This window comes from Mus caroli, unplaced genomic scaffold (genome assembly GCF_978045245.1).
Source record: "Mus caroli unplaced genomic scaffold, Mus_caroli_1 scaffold_18, whole genome shotgun sequence".
NCBI lineage: Eukaryota > Metazoa > Chordata > Mammalia > Rodentia > Muridae > Mus > Mus caroli.
In genome coordinates this window covers 61,028,623-61,056,271 of record NW_028227273.1, presented here as the reverse complement: position 1 = coordinate 61,056,271, position 27,649 = coordinate 61,028,623, and the positions used below count along the sequence as shown (strand labels likewise).

The 27,649-nt window shown below is 41.1% G+C and overlaps 1 protein-coding gene across 2 annotated transcripts; it reads right to left on the bottom strand.

Annotated features, from left to right (window-relative positions):
• Positions 1-548: 548 nt before the first annotated feature.
• LOC110312380 (uncharacterized) lies at positions 549-23,732 on the bottom strand. Of its 2 annotated transcripts, none has more exons than XM_021185935.3 (4): positions 23,574-23,732; positions 12,385-12,511; positions 12,141-12,201; positions 549-10,992 (listed from the first exon to the last, which is right to left on the bottom strand). In XM_021185935.3, exons 1-4 carry the CDS (start codon positions 23,574-23,576, stop codon positions 9,345-9,347), a joined length of 1,839 nt encoding a protein of 612 aa, XP_021041594.1. In that variant the 5' UTR covers positions 23,577-23,732; the 3' UTR covers positions 549-9,344. The 2 variants fall into 2 exon arrangements, with proteins under 2 accessions (XP_021041594.1, XP_029326961.1); XM_029471101.2 differs by lacking the exon at positions 23,574-23,732 and adding an exon at positions 22,698-23,522.
• Positions 23,733-27,649: the final 3,917 nt, after the last annotated feature.

Genomic DNA, 27,649 nt, shown 5'->3' with positions numbered 1-27,649 from the left:
TCAAGCTTGGCCATTTGTGCTCACTAAACGTTAAAGCTGGTGTGAGCAAGGCTTGACAGGATGGAAACAGGTCAGAAAGTATGCTGGGGTCTGGGCAGCAAAGAACATGGAAAGGGCAACCTCTAAAATGAAGGTACTCCTAGGCTGAACTGATTCTTGAAAACCATTGAAGTTACATGTATTTCTTTGAGTGAATGAAGGTAGGTAGATGGAAGGTAAACCTGCCGAAGGTCCTTTTTTCCTTCCACAATGTAGCTCCCAGGAATCAAACTCAAGTCTTCTGGCTTCCCAACAAGTGCCTTTAAGCTTTGAACCATCATGCAGGTCCAACAAAGCTTTTGTCAGAGTAGTTCTCAGCTGTTGTGCAACAGAGTTTGGAAAGACAGAATGACAAGAGGTTCCTGCTTAGAATCACACCTTCCCTCCTTGGAAGATTCTGTTATTAGGGAATACAGTGTGGCAATTCAAGGGCAGATACAAACAAACATCTACTCACTACAGGTAAGAAACCAACATCACACCAAAGTAATGATATCACCAAAGACCAATTTGGAGAACCATGATTTTATTGAGATTTACTTACAGGAGTATCAATAAGGGATTACTTACAGGAATAAGGGTGACTCAGAGTCAGTTGCATCACCAAAAAGTACACTGAGAAGGGGTGACCACTCAAAAAACTTCAACCCTGTAGCTGCTCCATATACAACTTTCAGGCAGTCATAATAGTTACAAACTTTAATTAAGTACTTCATTGCTTATTATCTTATGCTTTCTTTTATACATTTATTCATAGGAATAAAGTTAGAGCTGAAAAGTGAGATTACAATACACAGAAAATGAAATCCAGAGAATGATTTGAGGATACTTTGAAAACTTATATTACAATAACATGGGAAATCAAGGAGAATTTCAAGAGATATATGAAATATCAAAATTAGGCCAAAAGTTGGAGGTTTCATAGACCTCCCCCTCCAAATATTATAGGCTATTGCGATTGTCCTTGGTTACCACACAGAACTTGACAGTAAGACCTTATTACTGAAGACACCACACATTGAGTCACAGAGTATTAAGAAATCATAGCTTATACCGACCTAGAGGGGTCAGCCCACTGGCTGGCTTTCATAGTGCTAGATGATGCTGTGCTTACCCAGCTGAGAAGCCTCTGAGCTACAATTACAGATCAGTCTGACAAGACACAGCCATGAGTACGGCAAGAATAACCGACCACTTTGACTGGATTTCAGGCCTATTTCACACAATCCACAAGATAAAACCCAAGTCTGGCAGCATTAATGTGGAGAACTTTCTACTAACCTACTATTATTCTGTTAAAGGGTATCTTTATACCCATAGAAAAATGTATCTTCATCACAGAAGATGGGTTTTATTACTGTTTTTGCAGTAGATTATAATGAATAGACTCACAACTGGTCAACATGTAGAGAATAAGAAATTCTGGAGGGCTCAGTTCTAAATGGAGCATCTACACACATCACATTTCTTCTCTCAGAGGACCAGGGATCATCTCAGGGACCAGAGGATGAGGGAGCCAAAAGAATGTGAGAGCCAGAGTGAATTATTACAGCCAAACAGTGTGTGCTAGATACAACAGGACAGTTGCACCTACTAACTGACACAGCTGTGACTGGAAATACAAGCTCAAGCGAGACAAAAATCCCAGCATGGAGGTGGGAGGTGTGCAGAAAGGTCCGCTCCTGAGTAGCTATTGGCAACTGATGCCTGCTGGGTAAAGGAGAGGCTAGTCATGCCAAAGAAGATGGCACTGCACCCATGTATATACTGGAAGCACTAAGGAGACTGTAGGTTAAAAATAGAAGAGAACAAATGAAATTGAGAACAAACGTGGTGGGAGGGATGGAAAAATTAAGAGGGAATGGGGAGTGTGTGGGCTTGATTAAAATGCATTATGTGCATGCATAAAATTCTCAACAACAAAACAAACAGATGAAAAGTCAAGGGAATGTGAACAGTGAAAAAGGGAAACATCTTCAAGCTAGAAATGAATTGTCTCCACAAGGAAAGCACAGGACTTGACGAATTCACTGTTGAATTCTACCAAGCTTCCCAAACTATTTCACTAAATATAAAGGAAAGAAATACTAATTTATTCATAAAAGGTAGTAGTATTACCAGGATGCCAAAAGCAGGAAGGGCTCAACAACAAAGAAAACTATAACACAATTTCCTTGATGAAAATAGAAAAAAAATCAATATTATACTCTCAAACCAAGTCAATATATTAAAAACACCACAAACTATAATCAGGCGAATTTCATTCTTTGCATATAAGCATTTTTCCACAGATATCAATCACTAATTGTAGAAAATATAGATATTCAAGGATCCACTGATCACCTCAATACATGGAGAAGTGGACTTCAAAGCTCTATGTTCCCTGAAATTAGGAAGAGGAAGACACCTCACTGTAAGAAATGTTACACACAGCAAAACTAGAGTCAAGATTATACCAAACAGGAAAACTAAAAGCATCTCTTCAACTATCAGGAGTTACACAAGGTGTCCACCTTCTCTACACTGCTGTATACATCTCCTGCATCCTTAGCTAAAAAATTTAAAAAGAGAAAGGAAAGAGATCCAATTGCGCGGCTGCAGTTCAGTGGTACACCTCTTGCCTACCACATACAAGCTCCTTGGTTCAACCCTGAGCATGGACGAAAGAAAAACGGAAGCAAAATGAAGCCAAATCTCTATTTATAGATAATATGATCATCTTATTAAACTTATTATTACCTGGTAAGGATGTTTTACCTGCCTGTCTATCTGTGCACCATGCGCATGTCTGATGCCCAGAGATCAGAAGAGGGTGTTGGATTCCTTGGAACTGGAGTTACAGTTGTGAGGTGCCACATAGGTGCTGGGAATCAAGCCTCAGTCCTCTAGGAAAAGAGCCAGTGCTCTTGACTGCTCTTATGTTCATAGTCTTAAAAGACCCAAAGTGCTGCACCAAGACTCCTACATCCAATCATTACTTCACCAAAGTAGCACAATAAAGTCAGTCTAGAAAAACCAAGTAGCCATTTATATAATGAAAATGGTGATAAAATCATTTTTAAAATTGTCTTCCAAAAGCCCAAGAAACAAGCGACAAGACAAAACGTTAAATGCACCTATGAATAAACTTAGTCAAGCTGAGGTCATCGTGACAATCTAAAAACACTGAAGACTGAATGCTCTAGAAAATGGAAACCATTCCTGTGCTCACAAATCACCACCATAGTAATATGAAAAGTATGAGCTGTTCAGACTCCACACATGCCCCTCAAAGTTCCAATGTCATTATTTCCAGAAATAGAGAACACACTCCTGTAACTGTAAGAAAACCCAAACACTCCAAATGGTCAAAGCAACACTGAGCAAGAAGAGCAACGCTAGCTAGAGTTCTCACTGCACCAATTTAAATTATGCTCTAAAACCAGAGTGAAATAGTATGACTTTAAAACAGACACACGGAGCAATGGAAGGGTCCCAGAGCAACCATGGACCTACACCTTCTGGTTTCAGCAAAGGAATCCAAAACATGCTAAGGATAAGTGGCCTCAATAGGAAATCAGCGTTGTATGTACAAGAGTAGCCCTAAATCCCTCTATCATTCTGTATAAAAGCAACACAAACGGAACCAAAGGGCTTAACATAAGGCCTACAAAACTTGAAACTCAGAGGAAAATCTACAGACTACATGAAGCTATAGGTGTGGACTATGGCATTCTCAATCTAATAGTTTACAGGAAGTATGACAAATTGGGAATGGACATTAGAGCCTCAGGACTATAATGTTAACACCCAGAAAGTAGAGGAAGGAAGAGAGCTGTAAATTAGATGCTACCCTCATGTATGCAGCAAATTCCAGTCCAGACAGGCCTACAAAGGCTACAAAGCAAGAACCCATGTTAAAAACAAAAACAAACAAAATCCCCCAAAGTATAAATGAGAGTTAATCACTGCAAGAAGTTAAAGAGCTTTTATAAAGAAAAAGGAAACAATTCTTTGTTAAAAGAGAGAGAGCAAGCCACAGAGTTGGGGGCGGGGGGGGGGGGGGGGAATATCTTTGGACTCTCATTCATCTGACAAGAGATTAACATACAGACAAAAAGCACACACACACACACACACACACACACACACACACACAGAGCAAGCTTAAAAGCAATTTTGGGTACACGAAACACACAATGAGAAAACCAGTACAAGGCAACAAAAATTATATTACAAATAAACAAGTAACTGAATCAACACAAGTAGAAACAATCCATTCTCAAACAATGTACAAATAGCCAATAAATACATGAAGATTCTCAATACAATTAACTTTACCCCAGTGTGAATAGCTATCAAGAAACCAAACTATAACACAAACTGGTGAGAATGTACGGCTGCTCCTTAGCATGGTCACTCTGGAAAACAGAAGTTTCATCAAAAATCAAAATATACTACTACCTTATGATCCTGCTATAGTACTGCTTAGTATGCAACAAAAGGAATCTAAGTCAGATTATACTAGAAACACTTGTACTCCTGTTCCTACACAACTACTGACTGCTCTCAATTATAGGATCAGCCCAAGTGCCCATCTCAGCCTAAGTGCCCATCAATAGATAAACTAAAATTTTTCAATTTTTAATGTGGTATATAAGAAACATAGACTATTCTTGGTCACCAAGAACTGTTATTGGCAGGAAAATGGATGGAACTGGAGATTGATATGTAAGTTGTCAACTCAGCTCCAAATGGTGTTCCTTCTATATCGAACAGAATCGAAATTTAAACAAACTAGAGAGATGAACTAAGGGAGTCTACTTGGGAGAACAGACCCACTGGGGAGAAGAAACGGAACCAGAAAAAACAGTGATTATGGTTAAAGTACATGGAAACCTGGGTTACAATGTCATTTGAAAACCTATAACTTTGCCAACATACAAGCTAATAATTTAAAAAAACTGAAATAAAAAAAATTATGTACAAAGAAAAAGCTCCTTTTTCCAACTTAAGGAAAACGTAAGTGCGGCCAAAACTGTTGCTGTAGACTACTAGGCTAAGGTGTGCCGACCACTAGGTTGAGTGTAAAGCGCTTTTCTTGACCTCGCACTTTACTTATCATAATGTCATGTTATGGAAACTCTAGGCACACCTATATATGCGGACAATTGCATCCATCATATTATAGTAAATATTAGTGTTTAAAAAGAAACTAAGAAATGCAAAAATGATCCAGAACACTGTTGTTCACCTCACACAACTAGACACATCTTCTGCCACTGAAGGACATGTTCCAAGCCTCCACCAGTGAACAATGTTCCTGAATGACTACAAGGCATTCTAAAAGGGCATCTTTAGTTGAAAAACTGTGAAACATTCTGATTCATGAAATAGGAAAGTCCCTCCTATCACTGGTGGACTAAACACATAGCATACCTCATGAATTCCAGCACTCAGTCTCCTGGGTAGCAATTGTTATGGTTACAAGAGCAGAACTTCAGTCACCCCTCAGTGCATCCAACACAGGGGACACTGAACAACAGAACTAATCCCTTTGAGACCTCCTAAATCCAAACACCAGCTCTGTCAGAAATAATATGGAGAATCCTTTTATAGATGAGCCACTCACTCACCACGCATACAGAGTTAGTAAATGTATTGAATACATGGTTTTACTAAGGCAGTAACACCAATAAATCTTAGTGTAATAACTAGAGACATTACAATGAAAATGAAATATATATGAAAAGCAAAATTTACACAGTAAAATTACCTACACACACACACACTAATAGTTCATGACTTAAAAATAAAGATTAAGCACAAGTTGACAACAGTCTTGTCTACATAGAAAGTTCCAGGCTAGCCAAGGCCATGTAACATGACACCATCTGAAAAAAGACAAAGAAAAACACTCTAAACACTGAGTTCCTGCCATCCATTCAGGTCTTGACAGCAACAGACCTTGACTGCTCTCCACTTTGGTCGGAGAAGCTGCTTTTTCCAGTGGACAGCTGCCAATGGAGTGATGCACAACTGGTCAAAGGGCTATGAAGAGACTGAATGGGTACCTCCAAATGAGACAGCTATATTAGTCTCCACCATCAGCAAGGCTCAGGGACAATCAAAGAAAAAGCAACAAGAATACAGGAGCCAGAGGGAGGGAGAAGTGCTGTGAAATGCTGGTTTTTTTTTTCTTTTGACATGGTTACTATAATCATGAACTCATAGCAAATGGGACTGCATGCACAAGACCTACATTGTACTATTAAGTCAGCCCAAATCCCAGCATCTCCCTTACTGAGAAGCTACTGGTAGTGAATAGCTGCTGGGGGGTGGAGAATGACTAGTGAAGATGTAACTACTGGTAGGTCCCCCATCCTCCAGTAGATGGCCCCAGACTCATGCATGTATGAATGACACTAACTAGACTAGCAGGTTATTTTTAAAGACAAAGTTAAGGGGGGAGGGGGGTGTTGGGGAGAAATAGGAAGGGTTGGAAGGAGAAACAGTGGGTATGCATGATTCTCTTTTATTGTATATGTGTATGAAATTCTCAGAAGAAATAAGTCAACTTGGAAAGATAGGCTGACCTATGATTACAATATACTTATTCCTACCTTCTGAATATGAAAAACAAAACAAAATCAACCCTAACATTTGCTATTCTAAAAAATATTTTGAAAATACTTCAAAGTCAAAAGAACAGAGACTCAGGATTGTGAGCACACACGAGAGAGCAACATAAAAGAAACAATCAATTTAAGACTGGTTTAGGCCTGAGGAGGTGGCTAAGTGGGGAGCTACTTGCTGTGCTGTCATGAGGACTCAAGTTTCATTCCCTATTAATAAAAAGCTGTGAATGACTGAGTTATCTCTAGAGAAAATACCTTCTGTCTTGTACCGGTCAATTAAAAAGCTCATGGTCCATGACTTAGGCAGGAAATGCAAGGAGGGACATCCAGGAGGCAGAAAGGACTCCGGGATAGAGCCAGAGGCAGGAGATTTGCCCAGGAAGATGTGACTGACTCGACAGGTGTATGGTACCTCAGCACAGGTAACCACCCACATGGCAGAATGGAGGTTAAAATAAATGGGTTATCTTTAGTTATGATCTAGTCAGAAAAGAGCTTAGCAATATGGCTAAGGCATTTGTAAGTATATTTTGAGTCTGAGTCTTATTTCTGGGAACATGATGCAGGGAGGAAGAACCAGAACCAACTTCTAGAGTGCCTCAGAACTCAGCACTAGGGGGAACAGAGACAAGAAAGGCTTCTGCTGCCTGCTGCACAGCTCCAGGCCCAGTGAGATTCTGTCTTAGGGGAATAACTGTGATAGAGCAAGACACCCAATATATTACTTTGTTCACTTTGTGAACACCACCAACCATACCAGCAACACATAAACAATGCCCTCCAAACACACTCGTCCACGTACACACGTATACAAACAAACACACACACACACACATTTTTCATGAAAAGTAAGCATATACACAAAATGCTTATAATCAGCCAAATAAAACCAATAAGACTATCCCAATATTCACAAGGCCATTTTTTAAACTACCCATTAAACATGATCGAAAAACAAGACACTTATGGAGGGGTTTGAGGGGGCTCAGCAGTTAAGAGTACTTACTGTTCTATCATGAAGACTGGGATTTTGATCCCATGACACACATCAAACATGACACAATGCCTGTAATGCTATCTCCAAAGCATTCTAGCCTCCATGGGCATATGTCTACATACCCTCACATGCTCACACATAAATACTAAAATGCGTTTAGAGACATTTATGTGGACTGGCATACTTCAAATATCAATTCACCAATGAATCCAACATAATTTACAATGAGAAGCATCTACTTATTAAATACAAAAAGATATATCACCCATTAAACTAATACATGATTGCTTTAAGAAGTCTCACAAATGTAATAAAATGCACTGTCTATTCCTGTGAGCATTTTTCATATGTAGGTCTTACTGGTCTGCAGTTCATGTAATTAGGCCGCCATTCCACATTGCTCAATGCTCTGCTCACTGCTTGCTTTTGTAGAGTAAAATTTAAAAACAAGTCAAGAGATGGACTCTCAAGCAGGAGCTAATGACAGTGAATGTGGAAGCAGAGACATTTCATTTTTAAACATTCAAAAGCTGGAAGCGGGAAGATTAACAGTTCTGGGTAAACATGGGATATACAACAAAAGCTTTTTTTGGGAAAAAAAAAGACTAAAAAAATATTTAAGCTTTATTTTTATGTGTACAAGTGTGTGCGGGTAGAATCTCCTGTAACTAGAGTCACATGCAGTTGTGAGCCCTGTGACGTGGTGCTGAAAAGCAAATGCTCTTAAAGGCCAACTCAATGTCCTTTGGAAGGAGCAGCAGATGCTCTTAAAGGCTAACTCATCCCTATCGGCCCCTGAAACATTTCAATAAATACAAAATACTGTACTGATAACATTCTCACCAGAGTGTGCATTTCCTGGAGCATGCTACAAAAAAAAAATAATAATAAAATATGTCCAGTCCTTCATAATACTGACATTTATCAGATTAAACATGAAAAAAAATTCAAAGAACTTTGCTCTAGATTTTCCAATGTTTTTCAACAGCAAAGGTTTTCATCCGGTATGTGTTACCATCTGTGCCAAATGAAACCTTGAACATCTCTTTTGAGAAGATTAGCACTCCATATCAAGTTCTTTCCTTGTCTGTTCATTGAACCAAATGGTGTTCATATAGGTTTCCACTTACAGGAATTCTCCCCACATACATTCTTGTGAGTTCTATGAAGCTGATAATGAAGAGTTCACAAATCCTGTTTTTAAGATTTCTCTACAGTAGGTTCTTTCATGTCTGTAAGAGGATGTGATAACTCAAGACTATCCAAGATTGCCTAGCTATGAAGGACTTCTCTCCAGTGACTCCTTCCACATATTCAGAGGGAATGGGGAAGCAGAAAAGGGCTTTTTTTTTTTAATACAACACCACATATACACATAAAAGTTTCTCTACAGCTTGAGTCTTCTGTCTCCTCCAAGATCCAGGACTGCAGAAGACTTGACCACACTGCTTGCAGTCACAGGCCCGGTTTCTCTTTGATGCATTTCAAGGAGCTTTAAGCTCAAAAAACCATTTGTACATTGATTTTCGTTTTACAAAAAAGGTTTCTCCTTATTGTGACATCGCACGTTTGCTTCAATGAAACAAATCAAAAGGCTTTCCACATTGCTAGCACAAATCCAGTCTTTCTCCAGTATGATTTTTCTTATTTCTATGAAAACCACAAAACGGGGAAAAAAAATCCTCCCATGACTAAAAAACACTGGTAGTGTGAAGTAATTCATGTCTATGCAAATGGTTCAAAGTGAAGAAGGGCTTCCCACAGTACTTACAATTAAAAGGCTCATCGTCAAAGTGCAGTTTCTCATGTACCTGGAGATGACTGTCGTAAGGGAAAGTTTCCCCACACTGTTTACACACGTGGACCTTCCCGTCCGTGTGAGTCTTTTCATGTCTCTGAAGGGAGTAGGACCACAGGAAGGTCTTCCCACACTGCTTACACTCATAAGGCTTCTCACCCGTGTGGATTCTCTCGTGGGTTTTCAGGGACCTCGAGGAAGTGAAGCTCTTCCCACACTGCTTACACACGTAGGACACTGGGACGGCGTGAAGGGCTTTATGCTTCTGAAACTGGCTCCACAGCACGAAGGCATTCCCGCACTGCTCACATATGTACGGTTTCTCGTCAATATGGGTTTGCTCGTGTTCTAAAAGGTCAGCAGAACTAGGGAAGGCAACCCCACACTGTTTGCATACATAGGGTTTCTCCTCGGTGTGAATTTTGACATGTCTTTGAAGAGACGCAGATCGAGGGAAAGTCTTCCCACAATGATTACACACGTAGGGCTTCTCACCAGTGTGGGTTATTTTATGCCTTAGAAGCGAATTTAACCGAGTAAAGCTATATCCACACTGGTCACACACATAGGGCCTCTCCCCAGTGTGAATCCTTTCATGTGTTCTCAAGGACCCAGAACAAGTGAAGCTTTTTCCACACAGCTTACAAGCATAGGGCTTCACCCCACTGTGAATTATTTCATGTTTTCGCAATTGAATCCAACGCATGAAGGTGTTTCCACACTGCTTACATTCATAAGGTGTTTCTCCAGTGTGAATTCTTTCATGTATTCGAAAGGAACGGTAAGTAATGAAGGCTTTACCACACGGTTTACACACATAAGGTTTCTCTCCCGTGTGAATTCTTGTGTGAATTTGAAGAGAACTGTAATGACGTAAGGTTTTCCCACAGTAATTGCACACAAAGAGGTCCCTAACAGAGTGAGTTCTTTTATGTGTTTTAAGGGAACGAGAATGAGCAAAGGTTTTCCCACACTGCAAGCACACGTACGGTTTCTCCCCTGTGTGAATTCTTTCATGTGTTTGTAGGTAAGTGGGAAAAGCAAAGGCTTTCCCACACTGCTTACAGATATAGCATTTCTTGGCCCGATGGCGTCGTTCGTGCCTTCGAAAATACCTGGACGAACTGAAACATTTCCCACATTGCTTACACTCAAAGGGCTTTTCTTCAGTGAAAGTCTTTTCAACATTTTGGCCATATCTATAGTCTTCATCACAACGCTCAGTTTTATAGATTCTCTCTACAGTATAAGTATTTTCGTAGTTCTCAAATGATGTGAGAGAACTGGAGGGGGCCCCAAATTCCGTATTGTATAATTCCTTCCCATATTCCTGATCTTCACACGATTCATGCTTTGGGTCAGGTTTAAGAAGTACACTTAGAGATAAATGGCCAATGACCACTGTTGCACATCCACTGTTTTCACATATATACACTCCTGGTAAGGAGTTCTGGTTTACAATACTGTGTGTAGTGAAGTCGAAGATTTCTGCACATTGATGGTCATCTTTACAGTCATAGAGTCCCTCCACCACTTGACCACTGCGAAGAAAGCAAATGTACATCACTAATATTTTACTTACCAGTAGAAATGTTGGCTCTATGCCGTCAGAAGTTTTTAACACACTCAGCAACTCTGAGGCCAACTCTAACAAAGACAGTAGTATTCACAGGTGGCTGTTATATCACCTACACAGGTCCAGCAAACATGTCTTACATAACATTAAAATATCTATATCAATTCTCAATGCCATCTTGGCACCTGGGGAGGCCTGCTAAAAAACAGGACGTCTATCAGCAAGTTTTGTGTCAGAGGCTGCTACACAAGGCCATTTTTGCTGGCTATAATTAGCAAGGTCTTTAGAACTAAAGGAGGCATATAGGTTTTCTTAAAGCTTAAGAAGTTTATGTCTAAGATGGAAACAAATTCTACTTAGACAAGAGATGTGCTTATGCGTATAAAGCAACCAAACCAAACCAAAAGTGACTCCTGGAGGGAAAAAAAAAGAGAATAATCTGGGAAGAGGTAACTCAAGTCCATGAAACAGTAGCTTGCTTCATGTTGAATTCTGAAGAAAACTTGCTACAAAGGCTACTGGAAGTCAGGCATGGTAGCGCAAGCCTTTAACTTTAATGCTTGGGAGGCAGAGGCAGGTTCTGAGTTCTAGGCCAGACTAGTCTAGACTAGACAAATACTATCTCAAAAAAAAAAAAAAAAAAAAAAAGGAAAGGAAGGAAGGTTACTGTACACAGAATCCATGTGATGCTATAACCCTCAGAACTAAACTAAAACAAATAAATAATGGTGGATAATCATAATCACAGTCACATTACACTGTAAACCACTCGAAGGGCCACAGTGAGATCTTGATATTTAGTCCAAGCCTAAAAGGACACCTGATTTTTGTGTCACATATATTTTATACATAAGGTTTGTGACTAAGTCAATATTTAAAATTTAAGAATATTGTATGGAACAAAGTTGGTACATATTAAGTATGACAAAAGTCACTTTGGGCACAATGATGTTCACGTTATTTCCAGTATTGGAATCCTTATGTTTTCAGGATGTTTAATATGTTTCTAGTGTTGAAGAAAATTCCCTGAGGGTAGTTGAGTTTGAAACTGGATATGCCTGTGTTTTTTACTACTTTATAAAGAGTATGGCTGTCTCTTGAGGTCCGTATTACCTTAGTTTTTTCCAGGAGTTCCGGTATATATTTTCAATGATATGGTGCTCCAAACTGCTCCCTAAAATACAATTAAAGTCGAATCATTATAAATTATGACATCAGAGTAAATATATTAATAGATTATAGCAAAAATTGTAGTATAAAGTGAATCTCAAGTATTCATTCAAACCTCTTTACCATATTTAAACTCATCTAGAAGCATGCTTTCTTTCAGTGATTAAAGGGATGACGGCATACTTACCTATCGAAGCCAGGTTCCTCAAGGTTTCCTGCATCACATCTTTGTAGAGGTTCTTCTGGGATGGATTCAACATAGCCCACTCCTCCAGGGAGAAGTTCACAGCCACATCCTCAAAGGCCACTGACTCCTGAAAGAGCCCATACATATTTCCACAAGGAAATGTGAGTCTCACAGAACTGGAGATCTAATCTTAATTCCTAAGAAGTTAATAGGATACAATGCTCTTTGTGTCAGTCATGTCCTGGCCATCAGACTCTTAGCTTTCACACACACTAAGAATCTTTCACACAATAGTTCTCACAGCAGATTGGAGCCATCTGGTAAAGCACCAGCAGGATAGGACCATCTCTGTCCCAATGTATTGTGCTAAGCTCTCCTTGTGCATTCGTTCACTGCAGCATTTACAGCTAATTCTGATTATCGAACGCACCAAAACACAGTCAACACCAGCTGTCCTAAGACTGCATAGGCTTACAAATGTAGAAGAAAACAATTCTAATTCTCCGGGCCTCTGCAACTGCTCTTCAGATGGATTCCTCCCCCACCTCAACTGTAAAGAAGGAAGTAGCTTTCCCAACAACTGATGCCAATCACAGGCTACTTTTCTAATGTCACTTTTCTCTCAGAATTCTTGGAATGTTTTAAGTGCTCATCAGATACGTGTTAGAACACTACATATTCAGAGAACAGAGCGATTAGAGAACCAGCACTTATCCTCAGTTCCCGATGAAGACACCCAACGTAACCAGCTACCTCAAGCTCCTCCCGCAGTGCCTTTCCTGTCATGATAGTCTGCATCCTTAATCTGAAGCCTAGCCTCCCTCAAGATGTCTTCTTAGGCGGACTGTAGAGATGGCTCACGAATAAGGAATACTTGCTGCTCTTGGGAAGAACAATATTTTAGCTGTTTTACATCAACTTGACACCAGTCAGTCATTTTCAAAGAACTAAAAACTCAATAGAAAAAATGCCCTAGTGACATAGTGACACACACCCTTAATCCCAGCACTTGGGAGGCAAAGGTAGGTGATCTCTGTAAGTGTGAGGCCAGCCTTGTCTACATATAGAGTTTCAGGTCAGCTATATAGTGAGGGCTATATAGTGTGACCCTGTCTTGGGGGGGGGGGGGGAGAAAAAGAATAAAAAGGGGGTGGGAAATGCTCCCAACTGATTGGCCCGTGGACAAATGTGCCATACATTTTCTTGGCTGATATGGAAGGGCCCAGATCACTTTGGATGGTGTGATGGTTTGTATATCCTTGGACCAGGGAGGGGCACCATCTGAAGGTGTGGCCTTGTTGGAATAGGTGTGACCTGGTTGGAATGGGTGTGTCACTGTGGATGTGGGTATAAGATCCTCACCCTAGTTGCCTGGAAGTCAGTCTTCCACTAGCAGCCTTTGGATGAAGACATAGAACTCTCGGCTCCTCCTGCACCATGCCTGCCTGGATACTGCCATGCTCCCACCTTGATGATAATGGACTGAACCTCTGAACCTGTAAGCCAGCCCCAATCAAATGTTGTTTTTTATAAGACTTAACTTGGTCATGGTGTCTGTTCACAGCAGTAAAACCCTAACTAAGACAGATGGTGCTACTCCTGAGCAGTTGGTCCTGGAAGCTCTAACAAAACAGGCTGTGCAAGCCTTGGGGAAAGGACAGTAAGCAGTACTCCTCCATGGCCTCTGCCATCAATTCCTGCTTCCAGGTCCCTGTCCTATTTGAGTTCCTGATCTAACTTCCCTCAGTGACAGACTATAATGTGGAACTGAACTCTGAAATAAATCCTTTCCTTCCCAGGTTGTTTTTGGTTATTTACCACAGCAGGAGAAACTCTAATCACATCACATGACCCACGGCCACCTGTGCCTCAAGTTCCAAAAGGATCTGATATTCTTCTGGCATCCATGCTCATATTCTTCTCCCTCTCCTCTCCTCTCTTCTTTTCTCAATCTCTCTCTCTCTCTCTCTCTCTCTCTCTCTCTCTCTCTCTCTCTCTCTCTCTCTCACACACACACACACACACACACACACACACCGAAATAAATCTTAAAAACAAAACAAAATAAAAAGGGCTGGAAAGGTGGCTCAGCTGTTAAGAGCACCGACTGCTCTTTCAGAGGTCCTGAGTTCAATTCCCAGCAACCACATGGTGGCTCACAACCATCTGTAATAGGATCTGATGCCCTCTTCTGGTGTGTCTGAAGACAGCTACAGTGGACTCAATATTCATTAAATAAATAAATAATTCTAAAAAAAAAAAAAAAAAACAAACCCAAAACAAAAATCACCCAGGACACAAGCCTCAGGCACACCCGTGAGTGATTATCTAGATCTAGATCACATTACTTGATATGGGAACAAACCTCTCAAGTGTGGGTAGTAGCAGTCCCCGAGCAGGGGATCTTGAACTGTATAACACGAAGGAAAGGAGCTAAGCACCAGTATTTATTCATTTCTTTCTGCTTCCTGATGCAGATAGTCAAGGCAGTAGATCCAGACTCCTGAGAGTGTGTAACTCGGACTGAATCCCTTTTCCAGTTATTTTCATCAGGGTATTTTATCACAGCAACCAGGCAAGAAACTAAGACAGAAAACTGGTGCCTTACACTGGCTGTTTATGTCATATACATGGCCACCTTAGGCATTGTGGGAAGAGCATGGAAAAACATTCGTATTTAGGTTAGAAAAGCAGGGCTTAATGAGCCATGTTTGTGGAAGCTTAAAACCAACAATGCTGAGAACAACTGGAATTGATAAAATATCAGTGTGAGTGGAGGAAAACTTGCTGGGGCACAGTAGAACAATAAGAAAAGTGGCCTGAGAGCAAAGCCAGAGGCTCCAACCTGAGGTGGCAGTAGATCTTGGTACTGTTATCCACATGGTGATAGTTTTGAAGGAATGAAGGATGCAAGAAAGGGAGGCCATACAGAAGAGCTGAGGCCAGGCACCATTTGAGAGTCTGAGTTCCTGTAAATTGACCGTCAGAAGTCACTGTGTGGAGTTCTGAAGATGAAGCCTACGTGATCTTGGAGACCACAGGATATGGAGATGCCAAGACTTTGAGATGTCTGCCAAGAACAGCTACAGGCACTGAGAGGAGCCAATCCAAGAGACATACTATACGCGCTGCAGGTGGCAGAGCTGGAGCTGTGGGGTTCCCTACCCTCAGGAATCGGGCGGTTTCATTAGAGTTAGATATTGGGCACAAAGATGTCGGATTGGTTGTTTGCCTCACTGGATTTGTATCTTGCCTTGATTCAATCATAATTGGCTAGGCCCCAATTCTTCCATTTTACAATTGGAGTGTCTGCTCTGGGCCACTGGATATCATAAGTATGTGAGGCTGGAGAGTTGGCTCAGCAGTTAAAAGCACTGGCTGTTCTTCCAGAGGACCAATTCTCAGCACCCACATGGCAGCTCACTCAGTCTGTAACTCTAGTTCCCGGGGGGGGGGGGGGGGGATGATCCTACACCTCAAACAGGCGTACATGCACGCAAAATATCAATGCACATAAAATATAAATAAATAAATGTATATATTGGAAGTATGCAACTTGTTTTTCATTTTATAGGAGCTCACAGTTAAGACACTTTGAAATTTCCAATTGTTTAAACAAGCTTAATGACAATGGGATGTTTCTGGTGCTGGGATAAATGCATATTACACTATAACATGGACATACGTCTATGGAGATGAGTGGAAAGTTATGACTTAAAAGTGGTGATTAAGAGTCTGGACATCAAGTTGACAAAAATTGAAATGATGCTTAATGTTAATTATCAACTTGACAGACTCTGGAATCACCTAAGAGACACAGCTCCATGCGCACTTATGAGGGGTTGTCTAGACTGAGGTTAGCCTTGGAGAATGTCTCTGAGAGATGATATCAATCACATAAACTGGTGCAGGCACAGTCACTGTGACTGTGGTAGGGTCATTCCCTAGGTAGAGGATATGGACTGTATAAAATGAAGACAATGTTCTCTTCCTGACTGTAGATGATATGAGCATGCACTTCATCTGCTTCTTGCCCTGACTTCCCTACCACGGTAGACTGTACGCTAATATGTAAGCCACAACAAACCCCCTCTCCCTAAACTTATCAGAATCTATGTTTGGTAAAATAGATTTTCTTATAGTCATTAGTTATTTTTCCTAGAGAGTTGAGGAAAAATAACCAATGAATATAAGCAAATCTATTTTACCAAACATAGTAGTTGAAAAAAAAAATCAACCCGTTATTTCTTATTTAAGAAAACAAAAGCTTGCCTAACATAAACAAAAGACTAAAGCTACAATAATCACAGCACTAAGAGTCACAGCACTAAGGTGTCAACACAGACAAACACACTGCACGCAGGCATCAGGCTTTACTCAGCAATTTTGAAACAGAACAGTTGACTGTTGAATAGATTCCGTATCAGAGACAAAGACCACCTAAGGCAAAGATAAACTGGCACACACTTGGGAATATGCAGTATATTTTCTTCTACTCCATGGCCAATAATCAAATATGAAGTCTTAAAAGAGAACATTGTCAGCCTAACTAAAATAATGGACAAAAATTATCCCAGCATTTGGGAAACTGAGGCAGGAAACTTTAAGGTTCAAGACTACTCTGGGTTGTATATGTTACAAATAAGCCTGAAGCAAGACTTTTGGGACACACACAAAACAACTGCTTCCCCACAACAACAAAGCAAAAAACAAACAAAAACCCCAAAACTAGAGTAGGCTGCCAAATGGGTGGATCAGTGGGTAAAGGCGTCGTCTACATGTCAGGCAGCTTGAAGCTGAGCTCCAGAATCCATATGGCAGAAGAAGAGAACTGATGTTACTTTCTGAGTTCCACACATGTCACAAAACATAATATATATACTCAAAGAGGAAAATAAATAAATAAATAAATAAAAAACAACAAAAAACCCAAATGACAAAGTCTGTCCAAGCTCAGCAGCAAAGCCTTAGTTTAATGATACATAAAAAGAAAATCTTGATTTGCTCCACTATACCATAAACTGATTTTTAACTCTTATTTAAAAACAAGTCAGTTTGTTTTGTCCCTATGTCTTATGATACTGAAGAAAAAAAATCAATAAATAGAATCCAGTAAGGAAGAAAAAAATGGATATAAATGTTAAACATATGTCAAAACGGATATAAATGAGGATTTTTTTTCTTGCTTGCTGCTTTAAATTACATATATATATATATATATATATATATATATATATACATATATATATAATGTCTGGCAGGGGACAGATGGTGAGGAGGGCTGGGAGAGGCCTCCAGTCCGTGGTTCACCTGTGGCGTTGAAAGGACAGCTTCCAGGAGTTGGTCCTCTCCTTCCACTATCAGGTCTCAGTCAAGCTTGGTGGCGAATACCATTACCAACCAAGTCAACTCACAGGTCCTAAGGATATATTTTTAGTAAAAAGTGTAGTACAAATGTAAAGGCTTTTAATGAGAAAGGATTTTAAATTGTGAATGTTTTATTGTATTGTTCTATTTTTTTTATTTAAAAAAAAAAAGGAAAAGGTAAATGAAACAAACAGGAAATTATTGGGACCTGGGAGAGAAAGCATAAGGAAGAAACGAGGCCACTGGTTTGCCATTCCTGTTCACGGAGTCAGGAAAGACCAGACACCAATGACAAAGCTAAGACATCCTAATAGGGTCTAACAATAATGCCCTCTTATTATCAATTTAAACAAGCCCCTTATAAACCCAGTGTATAGTTTTGTTTACAAAAGAAAGTTCTTTGTATTTTTAACCTGTAAAGAATATTCTTTGAGTAATGTTTTAAAAAAATTAGGAGGGGGGTGCCCAGCAGTTAAGAGCTCGGGCTGCTCTTTGAGAGGATCTGGGTTTGATTCACCCCCCCCACACACACACACAGTGGCTAACAACTCCATAACTCCAGGTCAAAGGGACTGAATGTCCTTTTCTGTGAATACCACACACATGTGTACATGTACATATATGCCAGAAAAGCACCCATACATATGACATTAAACTTATGGTAGAGACTAAAAATCCTAATACTTTATTCCCCAAATATCTCTTTTACCAATAATCTTTGCGTTAATGTCTAAGTTTTAAAATGTCTCTTGGTGCATTTCCTTTATATTGCTTGATATATTGCTTTTATACTGGTTTGGCCCAAAATGTGTCTAATAGGTTCAAGTTTACTTGCCTTTTCGGAAGATGCAGCCACAACAACCAGTAACCTCCAGCAGACAGCTAAATGTACTCTCTATGTAATCTCAGAATGGACCATGTCTTAGTGAAGAGTTAAATAGCGTATCTTGCATTTTTTTCAGGTAAATTCTAACATTTAATTGCTTAAGCACACAATCACTTGCATACTTGTTTTCTCTCCTCTTTGATACAAACAAAACCAGCAGTTTTCCCCAAATTTCTTGCCTCGGCCAGTGTAGGAGCATAAAACCAGAAAATGTATTTTAAAACCCATGTGTTGTTGCCTGCTTAGAGATCAGGGAGACTCTGTGTCGTCAAGACTTGAGTTTTACAATACAGGGCATCACCATTGCTCCTGGTTACCCACCAGAACTTGATGGCAAGACCCTATTGCCAAACACACCTCATACTTGAGTCACAAGACATGACACTGGTACTTACATGGAATCCTCATTCCTGTTGGCTGGCTTTCACAATACCAAAGGTGCTGTGTAGGTTGCTAGGGCCATAGTCTTACATAGCTTTGAACACTCCAACCTATAATATAATGACTTGCCTGGCAAGACACACCCGCTGGGCCAAGTGTGGCACCAATGTAATGGTAACAACCAACCACTCTCTGACTGAATTCACAGTCTGCTCCACAAGATGGATTCCATAGCTAGCACTGTTAACTGGACCAAAAGCCGACAGCTGGCTAGGTCATAGGTCTTAGGGGAGAATTTAATGTGATTATTCTGCTAAAACTTCTTCTAAATACTTACAGTAACACCAGTAAATAGATTAGTGTAGCTTTCTACCCTAATCAAAGAAGCCTGACTCTTCTTGAAGTTAATACAGAGACCCACAATTGATCAAAGTGCAGAGATAAGTGACCGTGGAGAGCTCAGCTCTAAATGAGATCCCGTTCCCCACAAGGCTCTAGAATCATTACGAAAGGAGGAGAGAAAACACTGTAGGAGTCAGAGGTCAGGGAGGACTACAGGAAGTCATGTTTTCCACACGCACACAACAGGGCTGCTGCATCCACCAACTCAGAGCAGCTGTGGTGGCTTGCTTAAAAACAGCACGAGATGAAACCAGTCAAAATGTCAGAATCAGTGGGAAACACTAACAAAGCACAACTCCCAACAGAGGACTTATTGGCAACTGATGACGTCAGAGGAGGGAGAATCCGTGTTCTTTAGAAATGCTGCCCCTGCTAGGTTGCTGATGCTTCAGTGGATGACCCAACACCCACAAACATACTGGAAACACTAATTAGACTTGGTGAGTTCAAGAAAGAGTACATGAAGTTGGGAGGCAGATATAGCGCAGTAGGGCTGGGAGGAGACTGGGAGGGTGGGATCATAGGATCAATTTAATCCAAAGACACTGAATGCATGGTGAGACATTTTCAGTGAAAAAACAAATATACATTTTTTTAAAGGCCTTAAAGGGCTGGAGAGATGGCTCAGTGGTTAAGAGCACTGACTGCTCTTCCGAAGGTCCTGAGTTCAAATCCCAGCAACCACATGGTGGCTCACAACCATCTGTAATGAGATCTGACGCCCTCTTCTGGTGTGTCTGAAGACAGCTATAGTGTACTTAGATATAATAGTAAATAAATCTTAAAAAAGAAAAAAAGGTCTTAAAGTTTCTGTGTTGTTTATATTTAAAGTCATATTTATAAAAGTACAGATTTGGGGGAAATTATTTAATGATAGAAAAGATACAAAAAGAAAAAGGAAAAGATACACAGGAGCGTAAGAGTTGTCAGGAGTTCTTCATGCTCTTCCCAAGGACCCGAGTCTGGTTCTCAACACCCAAGTCAGGCAGCTCACAACCACCTGCTACTTCAGCGCCAGAAAAATCTGACACTCCTGGCCTTCTTGGGCATCCAGACATGTTTAGCAAACAGACAGACACACACACAAATACAAATAAAACAGTAATTAAATTAACAGTTTAGCTTATGACTGACAAATGATAACTAGAAATAAGTGCTGTAACATTTTCTATTTAAAGCTGTATATGGCTATACGAGGATAGTGTCTACACATGCTTGCATTTTCATATTGTTGTATGACAACAAATTGGCTGAGGAGATGAATATGTGCTCACATAAATTAAGCCAGTTGAATTAGTCCAAATATTTCCTAGTTCATAAGTAACTCAAAAATTTAAAACTCAATATCCTGATTCTGGCAATCATGACAGATTGCCCAGCAATCCCAAACTGCCAACTAGAGACACGGTAATGAGAGCCAAGGAACAGCAGTTCTATAAATCAATCTAGCTTTCTCAGAGAACAAATGGAAGGGTCTGATCATACCAGATCTGACTTTTGGGATCTGGCACATACTTCTATTTTAAAAAACCAAAAAACCCCAGCAATAATAGAAACGAGAAAGGATTAAGACAAAACCCAAGATGCACACAGAAAGGGTCTTGGTCTGTTTCCCAGCAGATCATTAACTCGGCCCTTATTCTGTAAGATGTCTGAAATGTTCTTACTGAGACTTGTTTCCATGAGATTCTGTGAAGCAGGCAGGCAGGCAGGCAGGCAGGCAGCAGTGGCCTTAGTTCTAAAGGGAGGAATGAATGTGCATCTGCCTGGAAGAGCACCTTCCTGGGGATGGAATTAGTTTCAGAGCAGGTGCCAGACTAGGAGCAGGCTCTCAGGTTACCTGGCAGGAGGCAGGGGAGTGAAGAGGGTGGGGAGAAGGGGGTGTGGCCACTAGTACCCACTCTAAGGTAAACTCACTTCTCTAGGTGGAAAATCCTGGCACCTGGAAGTCTATTAGCTACCAATTCTGACAATCTCTTAGTAAGGTGGTTGTCAGTATCTGTGAGGGGGAAGGCGCTAGAGATGTTACTTCCTAAGCATTAGCTGGATTCTAACATACTATTCTTTCTGCAGCCACTCACACTAATAAGATGAGTGGGGTATATATAGATATAGATATATAGGTATGTAGTGTGTGTATATATATAATGTATATATGTGTATGTGTGTATAATGTATATATATATATATATATATATATATAATGTATATTCCAGGTGGATGCCAGGAGCTGGTGATGGCCTAGACAAAGCAGCCAGCTTGTATAAGGAAAAAACTGAGAGCGTGTGTCACCTTAATAAACCACTCCAGGCTCTAGGGCCTTCCGGTAACTTCTGTATCTACTTGCTTACTCCTGTCTTCCCTAAGAGTTAGGAAAGCCTGTTCAGGGTAACCATTGGGCACTTTATAACCTAACATTTAGGGTTTTCTAACCCAAGATTGCGCTCACATCCAGTAAAGCCTACCTCTATCAGGGCTCTGCCTTTTAAAATAATGTGTAGAGAAAGGAAAAATGACTCAGCAAGTGAAGACATTTGGCTGCAGAAGCATAGCGTCCTGAGTTCAATCCTGGGAACCCATGTAAAGGAAAGACTAGTTCACTACATTCTTCTTTCTCTGACCTCTAAACATGCAAGCTGTAGCATGCAGGAAACACACACACACCACACATATACACAATAACTAAAAAAATAAAATAAAATTTAAAAATAAAAGTCAATGTGTAGAAACATCTGAAGGCAGCAGCAATTATGACAGAGCCATACTCCAGCCCCACGCATGTGTATGGCTACGCCTATCCAGTGAGTTTAGGAAGAGCAGAAGAAGGTAGAAATGCTAAGATTCACTGACTTACAGGCACAGGTCATGGAATTTAAAGACAGCTTGAATCTGTGAGTGACAAGACAGAGTGAGGAAGCCAGGGCAGACTGCTCAGTGATACCATAGGGAATATCTGCTTTCCAACAACGTCCAGCCTAGAATGACTCCATTTTATTAAGTAACAACCTCGACTAGTTACTCAAAGTTCAAGAGCCCCTCCCCCGAAAAAGGGAGGGCAGTACAACTTGTTTACGAAAGCAAAAAAAAAAAAAAAAAAAAAAAAAAGCCCACTATCTCCTAGAACACTAGAAGGGACAAACTGACAATATCAACAACTAAAAATATACTAAATTGTATTAGAAACACCACACAAAGTATACAACATATAATCCCCTCACCTGACACTACGAAGGAGCATCCCCAAGACCAAAGGATGGCAGGCAACTGTCACACTTACCCACAGGGAAGAACTGAGTCAGTCCTTGGACTCCATCTCCAGTGCGGTTTCTCCTGCCCAGGACATTCAGCCAACTTCAAATTGACTTACTTCAACGTTTGGTGCGCGTATACTTGACATCTCTGTGTCTACACTGCTAGGACATCATCTTTGGTCCCCTTTCAGATTCCAGATTCTTCTTTGCACCCGCCTCAGCTCAATGCCTCCTACTTCAGGACAGACTCTAAACTCAACCACTTTGGCTCTTAGTCATTCTGTGATCTGCACATTTGTATGTTTTTGTGTGAAATGTTCATATGTGATCTTCCAGTTAACGTTAGCAATTAGATTGTTATATAAAAACGCGTGATTGCCAATGGCTGGTTAGCAAAATCGGGAATACTTGACTAATTATTAACGAAATACACATGACTTGTTAATTATTCATTATTTGATAAATTCTGGAATTGGAAATACAAACTTGTCCCCCTGTTTATGACAACACGCCCAGGATACAAGGTCACCACACCCTGCGGCTTCCCTGCCCCCCTCCCCAACACACACACACACACACACACACACACACACACACACACACACGAATTCCAGGGTCCCGAGTCTCACCGCGACGCTGCCGCCACCGCCCAGGCTGCGGAGCCGCGTCGCTGCGGGTGCCCGGATGCCTAGGGAGGCCATGGCCGCAGCACTGAGCTCTCAGCAAAGGACAGGACCGCAGCTCTGCCTGATGGCCCAGCTCCACCCAGAGGGACCCGGGCAGCGCGGCCCAGCGGAGCCAGATGAGATGCAGACTCAGCTGCCCTGGAAGGCCGCGTCCCCACTGCCGCCTCCGCTTCCAGTAGCGCCCTCCCCACAGCCGGGACGCCTGGCCGCACGTACCATTTCCAATCACCGGGTGTCCTGCTATTCTCCGGCAGCTCTTGCAGTAAGTGGATGGAACACAGACACTGGGGAAAAAAACCTGCGGGTCTCTCTCCACAGAAGACACAAACGCCTAAAATGGCTGGACGGGAAGTGGCATCCTCCGCTTCTGTGCCCGCCCTCTCCCAACATCTGAAAATCTCATTGGACAGTTTATGCAGCCAAGCAACTTTTCTTACTGGCCAGTGAGTCACGTGCATGCCTCCTAAAGCTTAAATGACAGAAACAGCATCCTCTCGAGTGTACTGTGGCGCCAAACCTCTAATCCGAACGTAAGCCTTGATACTTGGGGTCTAAACTGGCCGTGAGAGTCCCAAACTCTGTTTCTGGCGTTACGTGTGAAAGGGATGAATACTTTATATTTTACATGGAATTAAACATACGTAGAAGTCTATTCTTTATCAAAGCAAAAATGTCAGCTAGATTCTATTTGCGTGAGTGAGAAATGGCATTGAAAAGAATGTCTGATTTGAATTATGCTTATTTGGCTGAGCTTCTAATATTCTCTCTCATTTTGCGATCGATAGTTGCCACCAAGATCTCTGTGGCTGGGGATTTACCCGTTCTGCTTACTCTTTTCAAAGTCTCTCTTGAACCCACCTCGCCGCTATTGCCCTCACAAAGTCACTTCTAGAGCAAAACATTTTGGGAATGGAAGGACACAGAACCATTCTTAAGATTCGAAGCATTCCAAAGATTCTTCAGGAAGTGGAAGTTTGCGCAGGTCGCAGCGGAGCTCCAGGACTCTGAACACATAAACCTGGAATACTCCACAGATGACTTCCAGGGCAGACCTTCCTGCAATCAGGAGGACCAGCCTGACTGCGGCGGTAGAACTAAGTTCACAGAGGAATGGTAGAAATTAGAAAGGAAGCCTTGAAGAGAGAAGATTGGAATTGAAAGCCTGCTCTGGGTGCTGAAAGTGCTATAAGAGGCCAGGGAAAAAGCAGTAGACAGATAATAGATTCCTGCTGTGAGTCAGGTGAAGAAGGTGCAAGCTTGGAACAATGTCAGGGGACCTGCAGACAGGTATTTTAAGGGATATTTTAGAAGACAGGAGCGAAAATAGGAAAGCTAAAAGACTTGAGGTGCAGCCAGCAAGATGACTAGATGGCATTTACAGATTTTGTTTAAGAATTTATTATATATTTTTTTAAAAATATGTTTGTGTGTCTGTGTGCATGCCACGCAGGAACAGGTGCCCATGGAGGCCAGAAGAGGGCACTGAATCCGCGGAGATGAACTTATAAACCGCAGAACGTGGGTCCTGGTACAGAATTTGAGTACTTTACAAAAACAATACGCACTTTAAACCACGGAGCCAGTGTTCCAGCCCCCAACTCTTCAGACTCTCACCCAGTTCTCTCTCCTTCACATTTATAAAAACTATATTTAATATTTACTGACAAATTAGCAGGCTAACTGTGTCCTTCTCTGCCTTCCATTTTTACCTCTTTTCTCTCTAGTTCCTTTCCCTATCGTTTCTGTATTCTTTTCCCTTTCAGAGATTTCCCCAAGGACCACAGGCTGGCCTGGTTTTCAGGGTCTCTGGTCTCAGCCTGCTGCTAATGGCTGGGACAGCTTTAGGTTATCTGTTTGCAATTCTGTACTTTTAAACAAGCTTCCCTCCTCTGCACCCTCATGTTACGACTGTCCCCTTGTAGTTACTTTTTCCTTGCCTACTGTTTGTCATCAACACGGGAAGAACTGAGTCAGTCCTTGGACTCCATCTCCAGTGCGATTTCTCCTGCCCAGGACATTCAGCCAAGTTCAAATTGACTTACTTCAACGTTTGGTGCGAGTATACTTGACATCTCTGTGTCTACACTGCTAGGACATCATCATTGGTTCCCTTTCAGATTCTTCTTGCACCCGCCTTAGCTCAATGCCTCCTACTTCAGGACCACCTTTATGTTTCTTCTCCTTTCTACTCGTAACTAATGTAGTTGATACACTTGTGCAAAACGGAGTCATATTGTTTCTCTATTGTCTAAAGTGATTGGTATTTGAGACATGGTGCTTTGTGGGTTTAAATGCACTTTACAATGAGCCTAGCCGTGGATAGTGACTATTACAGACACTATTTCCCTGTTAACCTGGTGGGCCAAACATTATGCAACAGAATTAACCAAAACTTCATCCCTACTACAACCCGAAAATTGCAATCAGTTCCATTTGAAAGAGCAATATGATTTAAAAACAACAACAACAACAATAACCGGTGATTTAATCTCAAATAAAGAAGCTTTATTGGAAAACTATAATAAACATTAAAATCAAGAAAACACAATTCTACCAAAAATTACTAATCCCACAGTAGTGACCTCCAATTCAAGTGAATTAGATGAAATCTTAGAATGAAATGAAATCCAAAGAATAAGCACACATGCTCATGAGTGTACACACACAGACACACATACACACACACGCACGAGCACACACAAAGAGGCCACAAATGCCTGACTCACAAATTCCGACAGGACATAAACACAAGTTAAGGACACTAACAGAGAAAGGGTAAACCCTGTGGCCTTTGGGGCTGACAACTTATAAAGAGGTCCCTCATCACTGGCTTGATGATTTTCATTCAACAACTCCTTTGGCCTGCGGGCATATTTCTGCATGTCCTACACCACTGGACTCCTAAGAAGTTCACAGAGGTAGAAGGCCTTTGAGCTCTGGTTGGAAATATTTCCCATCCTCTGATGTGCATATGTGTTACCAGTAAGTCCAAAATGGTTGCTATCTCCTGCTCTTTTGGCCCAGGATTGAAGATTTAATATATCCCTGAGGTAAAACTATGTCTGCTGGAGAGAAGACTCTCTTCCAGGGGACACTTAGGAAACCTTAGAGTGTTTATGTGCATCACTAAGTTCATCCCTATCCTTTGTCAATTTATCCAGAGATGCTGAGAGCAACCGGCCAGCATCATCACTTTCCTTATTTTTCCCAAAACTGTCAAAAGTTTCATAAACAGAATCAACAAGCCCATTGCCACCCACAACTGGTGAATAGGGATAATCAAATGCGTTTATCTCCTTGGGTCTGTAAAATAGTTCACTATATGAGCTTTTAGTCCTCTCTAAGCTCCCAGCAAAGGCTTCACTAACTGGAAGGCTTCAGTAACTGTGGGTGCTGGCAAATTGAAAAACCCCCTTCAGATACTTAACAGATTCATCCTTACAGTTCTAGTGCTCTAGAACCACTTCCGGTACCAAAATCTGTATTAGTCTAGACTCTAGAAATCTATAGAAAGGGGATGTATTAGAATGACTTAAAGGCTACAGTCGAGCTAATCCAACCATGGCTGGCTGTGAACAGAAAATCCAAGGATCTAGTAGTTGCTCAGTCCACAAGGCTGAATGACTCAGCTGGTCTTCGGTGTACAATGGAATCCTGAAGAAGTAAGCTCTAAGTAATGCCAGTGAAGGAATGGATATGCTCGTAAGATGAGAGCAAAGAACAAAAACATCCTTCTGTGTCCAGAAGAAGGTGTGGCCTAGATTAGAGGTGGGTTTTCCTAGCTCAAAAAAAAAAAATCTGAATTCAAGGCTTGCCTTTCTACATCAAAAACCTGGATTAGAAGTGGAGCCTCCTACTTCAAATTAATCAACCCCCCATCACAAATGTGACCAGTTCACTTGGCTAAAATAGAACTGTGTTCATATGAGAACTAACAAAGAGGTTGATACAGTCAAGTCTTGGGCTGAAGCCCCTGGTGTGACAGACATATTATAAAGTAGGAAATACATGAGTAATTTGAACAAACTGTTCCTAAAATATGAAACCAAGCAAAGGAGGGGGATTGAGAGAAAAGCAAAACAGACAAAGGGGACTATCCTGGTCATTCAACGTCAAACATGGGAAGACTTGTGTTGAGATGGAGATCCAGGGGGAAATGTTAGTAATAAGGAAAATGGGGTGGTTATTCACCCCTAAAATATTTAAAGCCTGAGCAGTAATTCACAGAAGACTAAAAGGTTACACTGAGCTGTTTAGTTTTTGTTTTGTTTTTTGTTTGTTTTGTTTTGCTT

What these genes read in the sequence shown, in the direction of transcription:
- LOC110312380 (XM_021185935.3), bottom strand. An exon ending in GAGGAACCTGGCTTCGATAG is followed by an intron (nt 12,202 to 12,384) that starts GTAAGTATGCCG and finishes ATTGTATTTTAG; the next exon opens with GGAGCAGTTTGGAGCACCAT. An exon ending in AACTCCTGGAAAAAACTAAG is followed by an intron (nt 10,993 to 12,140) that starts GTAATACGGACC and finishes CTTTCTTCGCAG; the next exon opens with TGGTCAAGTGGTGGAGGGAC.